This window comes from Periophthalmus magnuspinnatus, chromosome 2, assembly GCF_009829125.3.
Source record: "Periophthalmus magnuspinnatus isolate fPerMag1 chromosome 2, fPerMag1.2.pri, whole genome shotgun sequence".
NCBI classification, from domain to species: domain Eukaryota; kingdom Metazoa; phylum Chordata; class Actinopteri; order Gobiiformes; family Gobiidae; genus Periophthalmus; species Periophthalmus magnuspinnatus.
Genome location: NC_047127.1, coordinates 12,937,503 through 12,952,879, shown reverse-complemented (window position 1 = coordinate 12,952,879; position 15,377 = coordinate 12,937,503). Strand labels below are relative to the sequence as shown.

At 40.0% G+C, this 15,377-nt stretch overlaps 1 protein-coding gene across 8 annotated transcripts in view; it reads left to right on the top strand.

Moving 5' to 3' along the window:
- The window catches only part of LOC117382509 (R3H domain-containing protein 1-like), an 85,841-nt gene that overhangs the window by 13,766 nt on the left and 56,698 nt on the right, over positions 1 to 15,377 (top strand). For 5 of the 8 annotated variants that reach the window (XM_055226974.1, XM_033979717.2, XM_033979709.2 and 2 more), the window contains exons 3-5: positions 2,240 to 2,441; positions 11,417 to 11,434; positions 12,126 to 12,215. In XM_055226974.1, the coding sequence (XP_055082949.1) occupies positions 2,280 to 2,441; positions 11,417 to 11,434; positions 12,126 to 12,215 (270 nt within the window). In that variant the 5' untranslated portion in view covers positions 2,240 to 2,279. The remainder of the gene's footprint in view (positions 1 to 2,239; positions 2,442 to 11,416; positions 11,435 to 12,125; positions 12,216 to 15,377) is intronic. The other 3 variants (XM_055226996.1, XM_055226997.1, XM_033979741.2) reach the window with 1 other exon arrangement.

Here is a 15,377-nt window from a genome sequence, read left to right as displayed (position 1 = left end):
TAGTGATTAACAATTCAAACTAAATATTAAGTCTTTTGAATTGGGAAAAAGTCCTCAAAACTTTGCATATAACATTAAGCTGAAACCCATGAGTAGAGCTAGCGTATGCTAAAACTATTCAATAAATGTCCAAGTTTTTTTAATATTGCTGCTTCACATGATTATCTACTTTTGATATTCTATTTAGTCTCGATTAGTATCTGGGCATTGATTTCCTTGACAGCCCTACTGCTGCAGACCAAATGGATTAAAGCAAAAACGCAGTATTTGGAGTGAAGCCTGTCTTGATGTGTCTGCGCTGGAGAGTTTGCTTTGTGAATGTGAGGAGCCCAGCGCTAATTAACCTATTAATCATGTTCGTGCGTACCAGATGTCTCGTCGTCCTCCTCCTTCTCCTCCTCCTCCTCTTCGTCGTTTGAGCACTACATGGGACCGCTACATAATCAGGGCGGAGCAATGGGATGAACTTACACCAGGGCTTCACGCAGGGAGGTTGTGGCTTTACATTAGGCCTGTCACGATACCACATTTTGAGTGCGATATATTGCTGAAGGAAATAGAGATTAGCACTAATAATGAAATTAAAGTGTGCCACTGAGACTAAAACCAAAATGTGGGATTATCGAAAAGAAGTTATTTATTTAAACTCTTACGTACTACAGAAAAATAACAACAACTTCACCAAAATATTGACCACTACCGTCGATTTATGACATTGTCGAGCAGTGAAGTGGGCGGAGATAGGAGGTAGGCTGGTTGCTAAGCGCCCAACATCTGCAGGAAGTGGTGAGCACATTCAACAACCTCTGCCCTGATTGGCTCTTTGGTTACGCACCGGGTTTCCAATTATGTCGCTTGGTTGCAGTTAGATTAGACGTTCTTAGACGTTAGCTGCTAGCCTCGATTATCTTCATTTGATGTGAGCTGAACGCTATGGGTAAAGTCACATTCCCTCGGTCCACTTTATATGCGGGGTATGGGGCAAAAGTTGCGTAGTGTACTTTTAAGGGGAGTAAAATATGATACTACAGATATAACTACACTGACTCGCAATCTCCCCATGTTTTATGCAGCACATTATAATCTGGCTTATTACATAAAAGTAAAGCCGCTCCGCTCGCCTTCCCTCCTCTGCCAGTGACCAAATGTGTCACGCACCGAACGCCTAATTTGCTAAACCTCTTCTAAAAAAGCCGAAATGTGTGCGTCAGCCCCTGTTATTTCCAACGAGCCCACACATTTCGGAGGTTTTTCAAAATGTCTTCTTGCTGCATCTTGTCCAATCATGCCTATTGTTTCCGGCAGAGCAGCTGCAGACCCGCAATGCTGAGAAATGAAAGCGTTCTGTCACCCCTTCCGCGATTTCCTGGTCTCTTCTTTGGTGGCCATTTTGGATTTTTGGGAGATTCAAATGGCGTCTCTGTTATATGAACATATTTATTCAGTGTCTCGCTTCCTTTGTATTGTGGTTTGTCCAGTAATGATTTAAATACACGGATAAATGGTTTGTTAATTGCATTATGAGTTGATGGTTTCTGGTTCAGTTTGATTCAACTCAAAAATTTAGTACCAGTGCAAGTACCAAGCCCAGATAAATGCAGTGAAATAGAAGTGAGTTTGATCTGGAAGGGCATCTAATCTAAATCAAAGTACCCAAAGTGCATTTTTGTCTCTATTAGGATTGCTAATGCTAATAACGATACTGAAAAAACTGCTGTACAGATAGTTTCAGAATCCCACACGGTAATATTAAAGGTACTGTAACTTACTGGAGATGGAGCATCACCTGAATGATTCCATGGAAATAGAATTAAAGCCATATTTTGGAACATTCTCCATGGAAAGAGAAGAGTTTTATGCCATAATTTGGAATATTATAGCCAAAGAAGCAACATTTCCATGGAAACAAGCAGGAGAAGCCTTCCTCCAGGCCATATGAGTCAGGTTCGTGGAGATGCAAGCCCACTCACAATAAGGACACATGTTTTTCTCTGTTTTTTCAGTGCAATAAAAACATGCTTTTATTTTGTCTCCCTTTTTGGATAAAATGTTACTTGCTTTAAAGAAACTTCTACATTTTGGTGTTGAAAATCACATTCTCTCAAAAAATAAAATAATTATTAAGATGGAAATAAACTAGCAAACTAATACCTAATACGTCAGAAATATGAATGAAATGCTTTGACTCTTTGGTTAATCAAAAAGTAGATTCTGAACAGTTTTTTTTCCCTGTTTCTAGGTTCTCTGCGCTTGTTGTCACCTCCCACTAAACGTTTGCGATGAGAATGTCCGATTCGGTCGACTGTGAAGCAATGAAGGTTTCCGAGGACCGAGTGTCGTCCCCCAAAGACAACAGCGCCACCACCAGGCCAGACCAAGCCACTGACAGCCAGAGCATGAGCCGCGATGAGCACGGCCCCAACAACAAGAGGGAGACGCAGGTAACAACATGTGACATACAAGTTTGGGAAAAATATGAGACCACTGCAAAATAAACCCCTGGTCTTGGTTCAGTCCTGGTTTAGTCCTGGTTCAGCATGACATGAATTAATGTTCATATATTTCATGTTTAGATCTGATTCAGTCCTAGTTTAGTCCTGATTTAGACTGGGCTTAGACCTTGTTTTAGTCCTGGTTTAGTCCTTGTTCAGTCCTGGTTTTGTCTTGGTTTAGTTTTGTTTTAGTCTTGGGTTAATCCAGGTTCAAACTGGCCTTGGACCTTGTTTTTACCCTAGCTTAGACCTTGGTTTAGACCTTGATTTAGACCATGGTTTAGTCCTGGTTTAGTCCTTGTTTAGTTTTTGTTCAGTTCTGGTTTAGTCCTGGTTTAGTGCTCGTTCAGTCCTGGTTCAGTCCTAGTTCTGCATAGTTTAGTACTGGTAGTAATTTAGTCCATATTTAGTCCTGGTTTAGTCCAGGTTTAGACCTGGTTCATATATAGTTTAACATGGTTTGTAGTTATGATTTAGTGCTGCTTTTGGGCTAATGTGGTCTAAGGTTAAGACCAAGATTTACTCCCAGTTTAGTTCTGGTCAAAATTGCCCTCAGTTTAAACATTATGGCAAAACATAATAATTATCATTAAAATATTTACTTTTCTGATACAAAGTTGGTATATTGGTTAAAATATCTTGACTAAAATCTTAACATTTCCTGTCTCATGCTCTGCTCCAGATTATATCTGGGTACCATTTTTACTATATGGTCTATGGTAAAAAAGTAAGGCAAGACATTTAACAGACACTGACCTGAGACGCTCGTCAAACTGAAAAATCCAACCGCAAATTGCAGTGGTTTCCTATTTTTTCCACGTACATTTGACATATTCATGAGATGCAATCTGTCAAATGACTGTTAGTGCTAGCTCAGCCGCCGCTAATTAGCAAAGTTGAGGTTGTCACGACGATCGGACTTGGCGTTGAGGTGAGGACAACTGACATCCCCTACCAAACATTTTCTACTTTTTCGCTCGCGTCTTCTCCGTGAAAATTCACTAAGTGTCAGTGAACGCCTCAGATGCCCTTAGGGACTTCCTGTCACCTGCGGCGTTGTGAGATGATTTCCCACAATGCCCGGGCTAGCTCAATTGCTCCTGACTACACGAATATAATCTGCAAATAATAATGGTTGGCTTGGCTGCATCTTGAGGTCACTGAAAAAAAAAAAAAAAAAAACTCTGCTAAAGTTTGAGGGAATTGTGTTAGCATAGCGTGATTTAATTGGAAGATATTATTAGTTTTTTTTAGAATGAGTAACCTCGTATATGCAAAAGTTTTAGCGAAAATGAGGAAAATGCTGTTAGTTAAAATGTGAGTTGTTATTTTTGGGCTGAATAGTGAAAGATTTAGACCAGTAATGAGCAAATGACAAAATATATTCATTTTTATGTCTATCCAAGGCAGAGTTTTTATCCATGTTTTGAGAGCTCCTGTATGATTAAAAAATTTTTTTTTTTAAATTACAACGTTCACTCATATTTATTTTTTGTTTTAGTATTTTTATTCCTACACCATTGTGAAATACTTTTAAACAGATTTATAAGGCTTTAAAAAGGAGAATTGCATTGCGAGATTGAACTGCGCTGCCTTTGCGGAGGTCAAACGCTACTCTACCTCCAACAACCATTAAAGTTTATATTTTGTTTTCTTTTTATCAATGCTTTTTAAATTTCATTAGCTCTCCTTAAATCAGTAAACAGAGGTAGTATTGATTCCAGTACAAATACAAGACCAGTACAATGAATTTAACTATAGAGACATAAACTCTATACACATTTTTAAATATGTTTTTTCCTTTTCTTGGATATGTGGAGATGTTTAGTTGTGTCAAATCTGCTAATTAATTCTATCTCGATGCCATTTTCATCGTTTACACTCGGGACATAACAACGTTCGCTCTTGTTAATTTAGCTATTTAATTAAAACAAGCACAGACTCTTCCAATGGCAAAACACACGAAATAAAATGACTTTGGTGCAGAAATGAGGGGAAAGGATTGGCCCCGATCCTATTTTTAGTGCGTAGCCAATGAGACAATCTGCCCTTATGTCCGAGTGGGTGAGATTATCTCTCGCTCAAATCCTGCGGCTTATCGGCCAACTTCCTGTGTCGCTTTCACCCTAAGGAGCAGACTGACACCCACACCGGGGAGTATGGCAGCACGATATGGTCAAATCTTTGTTTATCAAGATATAAAAGAGAACATTTGACATAACTATATAATTAATAATATGCCTATGCTGCAGTGTACGTGTGTTTATATCGATATGGCACAGCGCTAACTAGCTGCCGAAGCTATCTATCGACAAAGATGGAAGGCAAAATGTTGAAATATAACACATAAAGGAAACTAGAGCTGAACGATTTGGGAAAAATCTCTAATTGCAGTATTTCTGACAAGCATGGTGATTAGATTTGTGATTTATGTTTTAATTAAAGGGTGAGGTTCAAAGTTCACATGTTAAACGGGTCCAGGAGAATTGACAAAAAGACCTATGAAATATGAACTGACAAATTAATACAACATTCACATTTCAGAACGTGTTTGAGCAGATCTGAACTACAGGGTTAGCAGTTTTTTATGCAGAATAAGACAGGAGATTTTGTTGTTTGTGGAGGAAATTGCGGTATTTCAAAAATTGCACTATTGTATAAGGCTCTGGATAGAACGCCAACATCAAAACATAGAGATGCATTAGCAAAAAATTGTAAAAAAGAAAAAAGAGCCCTGGACAACCCGATAAACTGCTCTCTTAAAATCTTAAAATCTCCATTGGTTTAACATCAAGCTAACTGAAAATACTATGAGTTTTATATATATTGCAATATTGCCCACACTTATCAAGTATTTCATAGTATTTCTGTCATATTCTGCAGGCCCAGTCTGTAACAGTAAGAGTAAGAGTAGTGGTTTGAATGTCTGAGGCTGCATTTCTTTAAGTCGTGGAAGTAGTAAAAGATTTCTCCCAAATGCGCTTTAGCTCTTTGACACTTCAGACACTTAGCCGCTGAAGCTGGTTTCATCATTGTGCTGACAACTGCAACTTCTGCTAAAACACAGTAAACTCCGCTTCTGGAGATTCTCGTCTTACTCCACAAAAAATAACACGTTCAAGTCAAGAGTTTTATTTCGTTTTAAAAGGTCACAGTGGTTACAGTAGAAGATGGGTTATACCAGGTACTGACCGTAGAGACCATTCTGCCATTCCTTCTGTAAAACTGAATAAATGTTTTACCATCAAGTTCCCGGACGTATCCATGGGCTTCAGAATGATGAAAAAGCAGAACAGTTGCCATAGTGAGTTACAATTTAAAACAAGAGTACTCAAAATGGCATCACTTTTTCCCCCCCAACGCCTTAAACAAACCCTAATCCTAACCTTAACAAGACTGTGAAAAAATATATTATTACATTTGCTAGCATAGCCTCCACTGCAAAGTCATGGTTGTGTTTCATAACTTGGGAAAAAAAGTGAGCCCTCAAAATGTTAAATATAACAGGAAGCTTGAACTCATGGGTTGATATAGGTATGTGTTACTATAGCAACTAATATCTTGATGCCAAATTCATCTTAATTTAGAATATCTATGTAACTTTTCATCAATGGACTTGATCTGTGGAGAGGTGAAGCGACTCATAGTAATACCACACAGTTAAACATTCCAGGCAAAGCTTAAACATTGCCATGGAGACGAGCGTTAACCCTGCATCAGGAATGTGACATAGTGCCGCTTTAACCTATACCGCTTTTATCCTGTCAAGAATTGCTTTCAGTATCGGATGTTGTAACTATAGCAACAACTTAATGAACCCTATTCCATGTTAAAGTTAATTATTTTGAATCCATTATATATTTAAATTGTGAATTAAGTTTAAAATAACATGTTCAAAACCATTTATTAAAAGGCTAAACCTCACTAGCTTCTCAGTACACTCTCTTTTGCCCTTGCGAGCTCTCCTCCATAACTTCACCTTAAATTGACTTTGCTTGTAGCAGTATACCTCCCGTGCCTCCTTCACTGACCTCTCTAAATGTAGGTTATGTGAGTTTTTCTTTTTTTTGTCACCATCCCTCCATCTTTCTCTTACATTCGCCTGGGTATAATTGTTCAGAAAAATAAGAGGGTCGAGATTCGCTCAAGGCATTGAAGTGAACTTTGACCTCTCCACTCAGCTATTTCCAGCTCAGGTTAAATGGAAGAAATGTTCATTGTGTCAAAATGGAGGTTGAAGAATGACCAATGCAGCCTGGAAAGATGGTTACTATAGAAACAGTTTATACCCATTTATTACTGTATATGGGAATAATATGGCTATATATATATAGGTGTGTGTGTGTGGGGGGGGGGGGGTGTGTGTGTGTGTGTGTGTGTGTGTGTAAATATATATATATATGGTTGGTTTTACAATTGGATAGAACTTGAAACTTGAAAAAGATTATTACATCCAGGATTAAAACGGGTCTAAAACGGGTCTAAAACGGGTCTAAAACGGGTCTAAAACAGGACTAGAACAGGACTAGAACAGGACTAGAACAGGACTAGAACAGGACTAGAACAGGACTAGAACAGGACTAGAACAGGACTAGAACAGGACTAGAACAGGACTAGAACAGGACTAGAACAGGACTAGAACAGGACTAGAACAGGACTAAAACAGGACTAAAACAGGACTAAAACAGGACTAAAACAGGACTAAAACAGGACTAAAACAGGACTAAAACAGGACTAAAACAGGACTAAAACAGGACTAAAACAGGACTAAAACAGGACTAAAACAGGACTAAAACAGGACTAAAACAGGACTAAAACAGGACTAAAACAGGACTAAAACAGGACTAAAACAGGACTAAAACAGGACTAAAACAGGACTAAAACAGGACTAAAACAGGACTAAAACAGGACTAAAACAGGACTAAAACAGGACTAAAACAGGACTAAAACAGGACTAAAACATGACTAAAACAGGACTAAAACAGGACTAAAACAGGACTAAAACAGGACTAAAACAGGACTAAAACAGGACTAAAACAGGACTAAAACAGGACTAAAACAGGACTAAAACAGGACTAAAACAGGACTAAAACAGGACTAAAACAGGACTAAAACAGGTCTAAAACAGGTCTAAAACAGGTCTAAAACAGGTCTAAAACAGGACTAAAACAGGACTAAAACAGGACTAAAACAGGTCTAAATTAGAACTAACCCAGGTCATTGTAATGATAGTTGGTTAATAAAATCAAACAAATAAAAAATTATAAATTGAACACACAAAAATACATACCAGTACAAAGCTAAGCAAGTATAATGGGACATAACCAATATAAGAATGCCATACTAATTCTAAACCAGGTCTAAACCAGGTCTAAACCAGGTCTAAACCAGGTCTAAACCAGGTCTAAACCAGGTCTAAACCAGGTCTAAACCAGGTCTAAACCAGGTCTAAACCAGGTCTAAACCAGGTCTAAACCAGGTCTAAACCAGGTCTAAACCAGGTCTAAACCGTCTCAAATAATGACTTTACTTGTACCCTTGACAACCGATAGGGACGAGTAATAGACAGTTTGACATTGTGGTTTGTCCTTTGCGATTCAGGGCAGGTGGCTTCTGGCTATACCCTACATTTGCTGACTCTAGCCCTTTTGCCCTTCCTCTCCCCAGACGCCTCCACCTCCCCACACACCACCCACACCCCCTTCGCTCCCTCCCTCCGTCCCTCTCTCTATCTCCTGCAGGGCATTGTTCAGTCCCCAATGGCTAGCACAATTAGCCACAGTCCAGCAAGCCCATGTCTATACTACCTTGATATAGAAAGGAGAGATCGCAGAGTGGGGGTAAGGGAGTCGTCTGGGGAGAGGGAAGGGCATGTAGAGGGGTCATGTGATTGCGAGACGGGGCGAGCAGCAGTGCATTTGAATTTTTTATAGCCGTGATTTGGGCCCGGAGGTATGGGAGAGGGAGAGGGAGAAAGAGGGGGAGAGGGAGAGAAAGATGGAGGGATAGGGGAGGGGTTGTCCTTTTTGATTTTTGGAGGACAGGTGCAAAGGACATTTTGTGTGTGGGTGGAGTGAGATAGTGGTGCAGTAATGACACCAGAAGTGATACTCGGCTTGTTCAGAGGCGTTTAATGGCGCGAAATAGACTGGGAATTTTCAATGTTATTAAATCCATAGACCGGTATCACACAAATCTATCCCTTGTCATTTCATCACCCACCATTTTACTTTTTTTTTTTTTTTTTTTTTTTTTGGTTTTGTAAAATTAGCCTGTTATGCTATTAAAAGCCTAAAAAGTAATAAATGATATATGTACATTTACAGGTTCTTTCAGCTCATTGTGTGTCTTGACTAGTTAGGAAAAATAAAATAAAAATTAGAACACACTTTTTGGTAGACTCCTTCAAGTAATATTTTTCCCCAGTTTCAACCATAGACTGTATAAAGAAGTGGACCAAGTGAGTGTGATGTCACCCACAGTGTTCTTCTTCAATCAAATGGAGCTCATCAAGGCTAGCAGTTATAGCGGCAAATTTGGAGCATAGTTCTATATTTGGAATTCTGATCTTGAGTATCATAGCAACCAAAGGGCCAATCTGGAGCCAGACTGTTGACACCCCTTCCCACCCGCACCGCTGATTTAGCACGAAGCAGGAGCTTAGCAACGCTGTCAATCAAACCTTTTGCTAACGCTATTGGGAGCGACCTCAGGGAAAGAAGGCGCCTGATTTATTATTCTTATATTTTGATTTACGGACACAATAGTGGAAAAAAAACACATGTAGAGCAAGTTAATACGAACATTTTAAGACCAAAATGACAAGTCTGACAGCAGCGGTTACAGAGACAAGGGTGACAGTTTCTCAATACAAAGTGAACTGGAGCCAGAGTCGATGGAGCCAGAAGCGCACCCATGAGCACTTCCTATTTGGAACGCAGCGGCTAGCAGGTTAGCGATGTCCATTTATATATACAGTCTATGGTTTTGATATAAACTTAAAAAAAACAAAAAACAACTTTAAATATTGAAGTAAACATTTGTAAACCTCACATTTTTGGATCGCCGCTAACACAACCTCAAATGGTGAAAAATAGACAGAATAACGGATATCTGAGTGACAGAATCCTATTGACGCTTCATTACTTTACTAATGATCTTTAAAACAACACAAATACATCAGGCTTTGTACAATGACATATTGGCTATATATTCTCACTGCTTATGCTCTGCAGCTCCCTCCCTTTCTCTTTCTCCCTCTCTGCTTCCTCTCTATCTCCCTGCCGTCCTCTCTTCCTAACTCTCAACCCCAAACCCATTTGTTTTTTTCTCTCTTTCACTCAATCCCCCCCCTTCTCTCTTGCTCTCTCTATCTCTGCTCCTCTATTCCTCTCACTCTCCTTCCCTTCCTCCTTCCACTTTACATCCCTCTGTTTATCCCCGCACTTAGAGGAGGCTGAGGTGCACTGGTCCGTGTCGCCTCTCTCTCCTCCTCCTCCTACTTCGTTTCCTCGCTCGCCCGGGTCGGCTCCACACGACAGCTAAACGCCGCCCCGAGCAATGAGGGAAAACTGCCCTTAAGCACTCGCCCTGCCAAATCTCAAACTCTGTTCTGTTTTTTTAACTTTTTTTTTCGTGTCTTGTGAGAATTTGTAAGAAGCGAAAGAGCAGTGAAATACAATAGAGATTTGATCGTAGCACATGTTTGGAGAGAATTAAATCTTACAAAAAGGAGACCGCTCGAGTGGGCCCAGTTTCTCATGTAATTATCAAGATCAGTTACAATGTTGTACAGTGTTGGAAGAGGGATTACAAATTAGCACTTTTATCAGTTAATTAATTGAGTAAAAGTACGGACACAATATGTCTTCCCTTAAAGCTACACACTTACAACTTTTCCATTGTCCCCATGATGTCATTCCTTTGCCTGGAATGTTCCACGGTATGGCATTGCGCCTCTTCTTGCATTTATTTTATTGGGAAAACATGCATTCTTACTGTGAGCAAGCTTGCCTCTCCATAGATCTGACCTGCACTTGACCTAGTGGCTTGTCTCCATGGAAATAGCTAAGTTTAATGCCATACTGTGGAATATCCCAGGCAAAGCAATAACATAGAAACACTACTGTACACGTTTAGCTTCAAAATGAAATTACTACTACTACTACTACTACTACTACTAGTACTAGTACTACTAGAATATTAGAATACTCTATAACTCATTCTCATATAACTACTAATACATTTTGCTACTTCTACTTATCACTACTACTACTGCTACTGGTGCTACTACTGCTACTACTACTACTAATTCTACTGCTACTACTACTACTTCTACTACTTATCACTACTACTACTGCTACTACTTATCACTACTACTACTGCTACTACTACTACTACTACAACCACTACTTCTACTACTACTAGAATATTAGAATACACTGTAACTCATTCTCATATAACTACTAATACCTTTTGCCACTTCTACTATATCACTACTGCTACTGCTACTACTACTACTACTACTATTACTACTACTACTGCTATTACTACTACTACTACTTCTACTACTTCTACAATATTAGAGTACACTGTAACTCATTCTCATATAACTACTAATACTTTTTGCTACTACCACCACCATAATTACACAAACCACAGCCTGATACATGAGTTTACAATACTTTTACTCACTTCACTTAAATGTACAGATTCTATTAATGATTTTTACTTGACTTTTAGCTTGTTACAAATTTTACTACTCTGACATTTTGAATAGATTGTAGATGTTTTTGTAGATGATCGCAACTCAGGAGCTCGTTCAAAATGCAGTTCTTACATTTAAAATTCACTATTCTTTCTTTGTGGTTGTGTTGTTTTGATGTTTAACTCCTTTTTAACTCCTGTTCTCCACCTGTGGGCAGCCTGTGAAGCACTCCAAGGTAGGCTGCATCCCAACTGCATGATGGGTAATGCGGTTTCCATGTGAATGACGGTGTTTTTGCTTGGATTGAGTGTTTGGAAGCTGCAAAAAAGTGATCGCATAGTGTTTACTGATGTCGAAAGTAGATGAAATGACGACGAATGACTTTTTGAAGACGTGTGACGTTCAGGTTATGTCTGGAAATCTTGAATGACTTTTGCCAATTTGTATTTTGAATGTCAAGTTGCAGAAATGGTTTGCGAGCATGCAGTGTTTCGGCATTACTTGAACACACCAATGAAGTGCAACAGATAGATTTTGTGTACTGCTACTCTAAACTGCATGACTTGAAAGAAGCTACTAATACTCTAGCAGTTTCTATGATATTTTGAAGTAGTTTTTATCCAAGTACACCCCACCCACATGACTGTAATTCTAGTTCTAGTAATAGTAATAATCATGTGTACATTAATTTTAACTAAGCTGTAACTACATGTAGCTGTGGTCTGCCTTTTGCTTGGCGTAGTAATGGTGAAGTATCACAGTTGCTTGAAGAGTTGGTTTGTGCCTGTTGGCTGTTGTGGTCTTGTTGTCTTGCTCCCGTGTTTTCTATGAAATTATGGGGTATTTTATTTTCATATGGGCAGTGACCTGGTGCATGATTTTAACCGTGCCCCCTTCACCTCTCACCCGCTCCCCACAAATCGCAGTCCAACAGCAGGCTAAAGCTCGTCAGGAGCCTGGCCGTTTGTGAAGAGTCCTTCCCCTGTCCCATTACTGAGCCCGCAACTGCTCCTCAGGTAAACATGGGACTAAAGATACTACTGCTACTACTTCTACTACTACCACTACTGCCACTACTACAACTATTACTACCACTACTACTACCAATCCATGAGCCAGCAACAGCTCCTCAGGTAAACATGGGACTAAAGATACTACTGCTACTACCTCTACTACTACCACTACCACTACTACCACTACTATAACTACTACAACTATTACTACCACAACTACTACCAATCCATGAGCCTGCTACAGCTCCTCAGGTAAACATGGGACTAAAGATACCACTGCTACTACCTCTACTACTACAACTATTACTACCACTACTACTACCTTTACATGAGCCGGCAACAGTTCCTCAGGTAAACATGGATCTAAAGATACTATGGCTAATACCACCACTACTACTATTACTGCCATTGCGACTACTACTACCACTACTTCCACCAAGCCATGAGCCTGCAACAGCTCCTCGGATAAACATGGAAGTAAAGATACTACTGCTACTACTGCTAATACTACCTCTTCTACTATTGCTACCATTACTACTACTACTACCACTACTACCACCAATCCATGAGCCTGCAACAGCTTCTCAGCTAAACATGGAACTAAAGATACTACTGCTACTGCTGCTACCACTACTAGTATTACAATTACTACAAGTACTGCAACTAGACACTACTAGACACTACTACCATTACAACTACAAATGCATGATCCTGCTACAGCTACTCTAGCCTGCCAAACTAATACGACCTCTATGACTACTTCTACTACTTCTACTGCTACTACAATGACTACGACCTCTACTTTTACAGGTTCAGGTTCACATAACTTTATTTCTACGCTAAATTAAAAAACTAAAACATTTTCTGATATTTAGCAAACAAACAGCTGCTGGAATAAGGCTGTTTTTTTAAAACGCTTGAGACCAGGTATCTATTAGGTTCTAGGTCCTTGATGGGAGGAGCTGAAAGTCACTGTGCAAAGATTTTCCTATTGATTACGTTGTACTTCACCATGAAATATCCAGAAGGTAGATCCCAAACGTTGAACCTGCTCATTTAGACCCTATAACTTACTTTATTACAACACAACTCAGCTTTTTAACAATACATGTATTAAATATTATTGAACTAAATCTTGTGACGTCATCTGAAAGCCAGCAATGACAGAATCTCGTCTCCGGCCTGACAACCACCGACTATCAGCTTGAATTTAGGGTCCTTCCATCAAAATAAAATTACACCCAAATCAGTTCTTGATGTTTAATTTAGCCGTGTGTTGCCGTGACAGCAGTGATGAGTGCATATGCAGGTACACCGGACTGCTGACTGGTTCATTCTTCATCGCTCCTCATTTCACCTGAGCGAGCAGCCCCTCCCTCTCCTGATTACAGTCTGACAGCTATGATTAAATACCACAGCGACGCAATCGAAACATCCCAAAGCCCCCTACTGCGAGCAAGTTTGCAAAATCAACTCCCCTCTCCACCCTCCAACCCAGCAACCCCCCCTTCAGTCAAATCTGTCTATTACATGCCTTTGTGCACAGGGTAGCTAGTTTTTTTTCTTCACATAGATGCGGTACGTTTTAGCTAGTCAGCTTCAGCACTGGAAAAAAAGCAATGTAAGAAGTTGTCAAAGCTGCTTCAGATCTTTGGAGAGGGGGTCACTTTCATTTAGTAACACTGCATTGCATTCTTTTTCAATTAATTGTCAGTTTTTAGCCGTAAAAACACATATGGATCAATTTAATGTCATGCTCTGGATCATTTCAGGTAAAAACAGACACCAGAAAGTAGTAATTGCAGTTCTAGTGGTAAAAATGTAATAATATGTTCTGGTGTGAGTGGGGATCAAACTGCCAACCTAAGGGTTTGGGGGTGAACAACTTAGCCATTGCCCTTACACCTTTTTAGCAGTAATTAAAGTAAGTAACTATAGTGACGCGATAGAAGTCAAAAATATACTCCATGCAACTTGAAAGTGCTGTACCAGATTTGTACTGCCCTAAAAAGGTGAAAAAACTTTTTTTTTTGTTTTGCAGTGGTTCAAAGTTATTCCTCACTTACCTTATACATTCTGAGTATCCAAGTTACACACCACGGTTAGGTTATAAGTGCGTTTCACAACTTTCAGACGCCAGAGTGGCTAACAACACCTCGACACATGCTAACAGCACACTTCTCGGACAATAACACTCTTTACAATTAGATCCAGGCAGCACACAGTGATCTTATTATGCCTTAAGAGCTGCGTACACAATATAGTTGTACACAGCACAAATAAAAATCCCGCTCAACTGTTCTGAAATCAAATTGGGCACAGCGTTTTTAACCAAAATCCTAACCTTGGCACTTTTTTGGTCAAAAGTCTGCCCGCCGCACGACCTTTGGCACCGCTCCGGGTAGGTTTTTCTCCACATCAGCGCGGTCCGTTTGCCAATCGGCATCAAACTCCAAAAAACCAAAACGGGCGTCGTATTCCCCCAACAGCTCCGCATGGTCGGACCCACACGATGTCCGCTATTACCTCCATCAATCATGCCGTGGAAATTACAATCTCCACGCGTCAGCTGCGGAGAGCCGGGGAGCGGTCTAATTGAATACTCCTGATATTTCCTCTCTGCTTGTGTTATTGGGCAGAGGCAAAACCCACAGGGCCTGAGGTAAAGCAATAAAGACTGCAGCTCAAAAATACATTAGAGCGACGGAGGGTACACGCGCCACGGTAACGCAAGCCCTTCAGATATCTGCAGTGGATATGTTTGCGAGGGAGAAGTATAAGTTCATTTCTCACTGTTAAACGCTTAAACAAATACCGCTTATGTACTCTACTGCGCTGTCAACAATCTCTTGAAATATTAACTACCTAATAACGACACAAGATTCTCTCGAAAAAGGTAAAAGGCCACTGCCACCAGTACTGCAAATATAACTATAGGAAGTAGTAGCAGAGTAAAGGGCATTAGCGTGGCATTAGCGAAAGATCTCAAAATTATCTCTATCATCCGAGCGTATATTTGACCCCCAGTAAATTATTTGGTTGACGGCGAGATTCCAGCTACCACAGATGACCGCTGTCGTCGTGTCCGTGGGCAAGACACTAAACTCACTTCACCCCTGGAGTCTGTGTACTCTGGTGTGTGAATGTGCGTGTGAATGGGTGAGT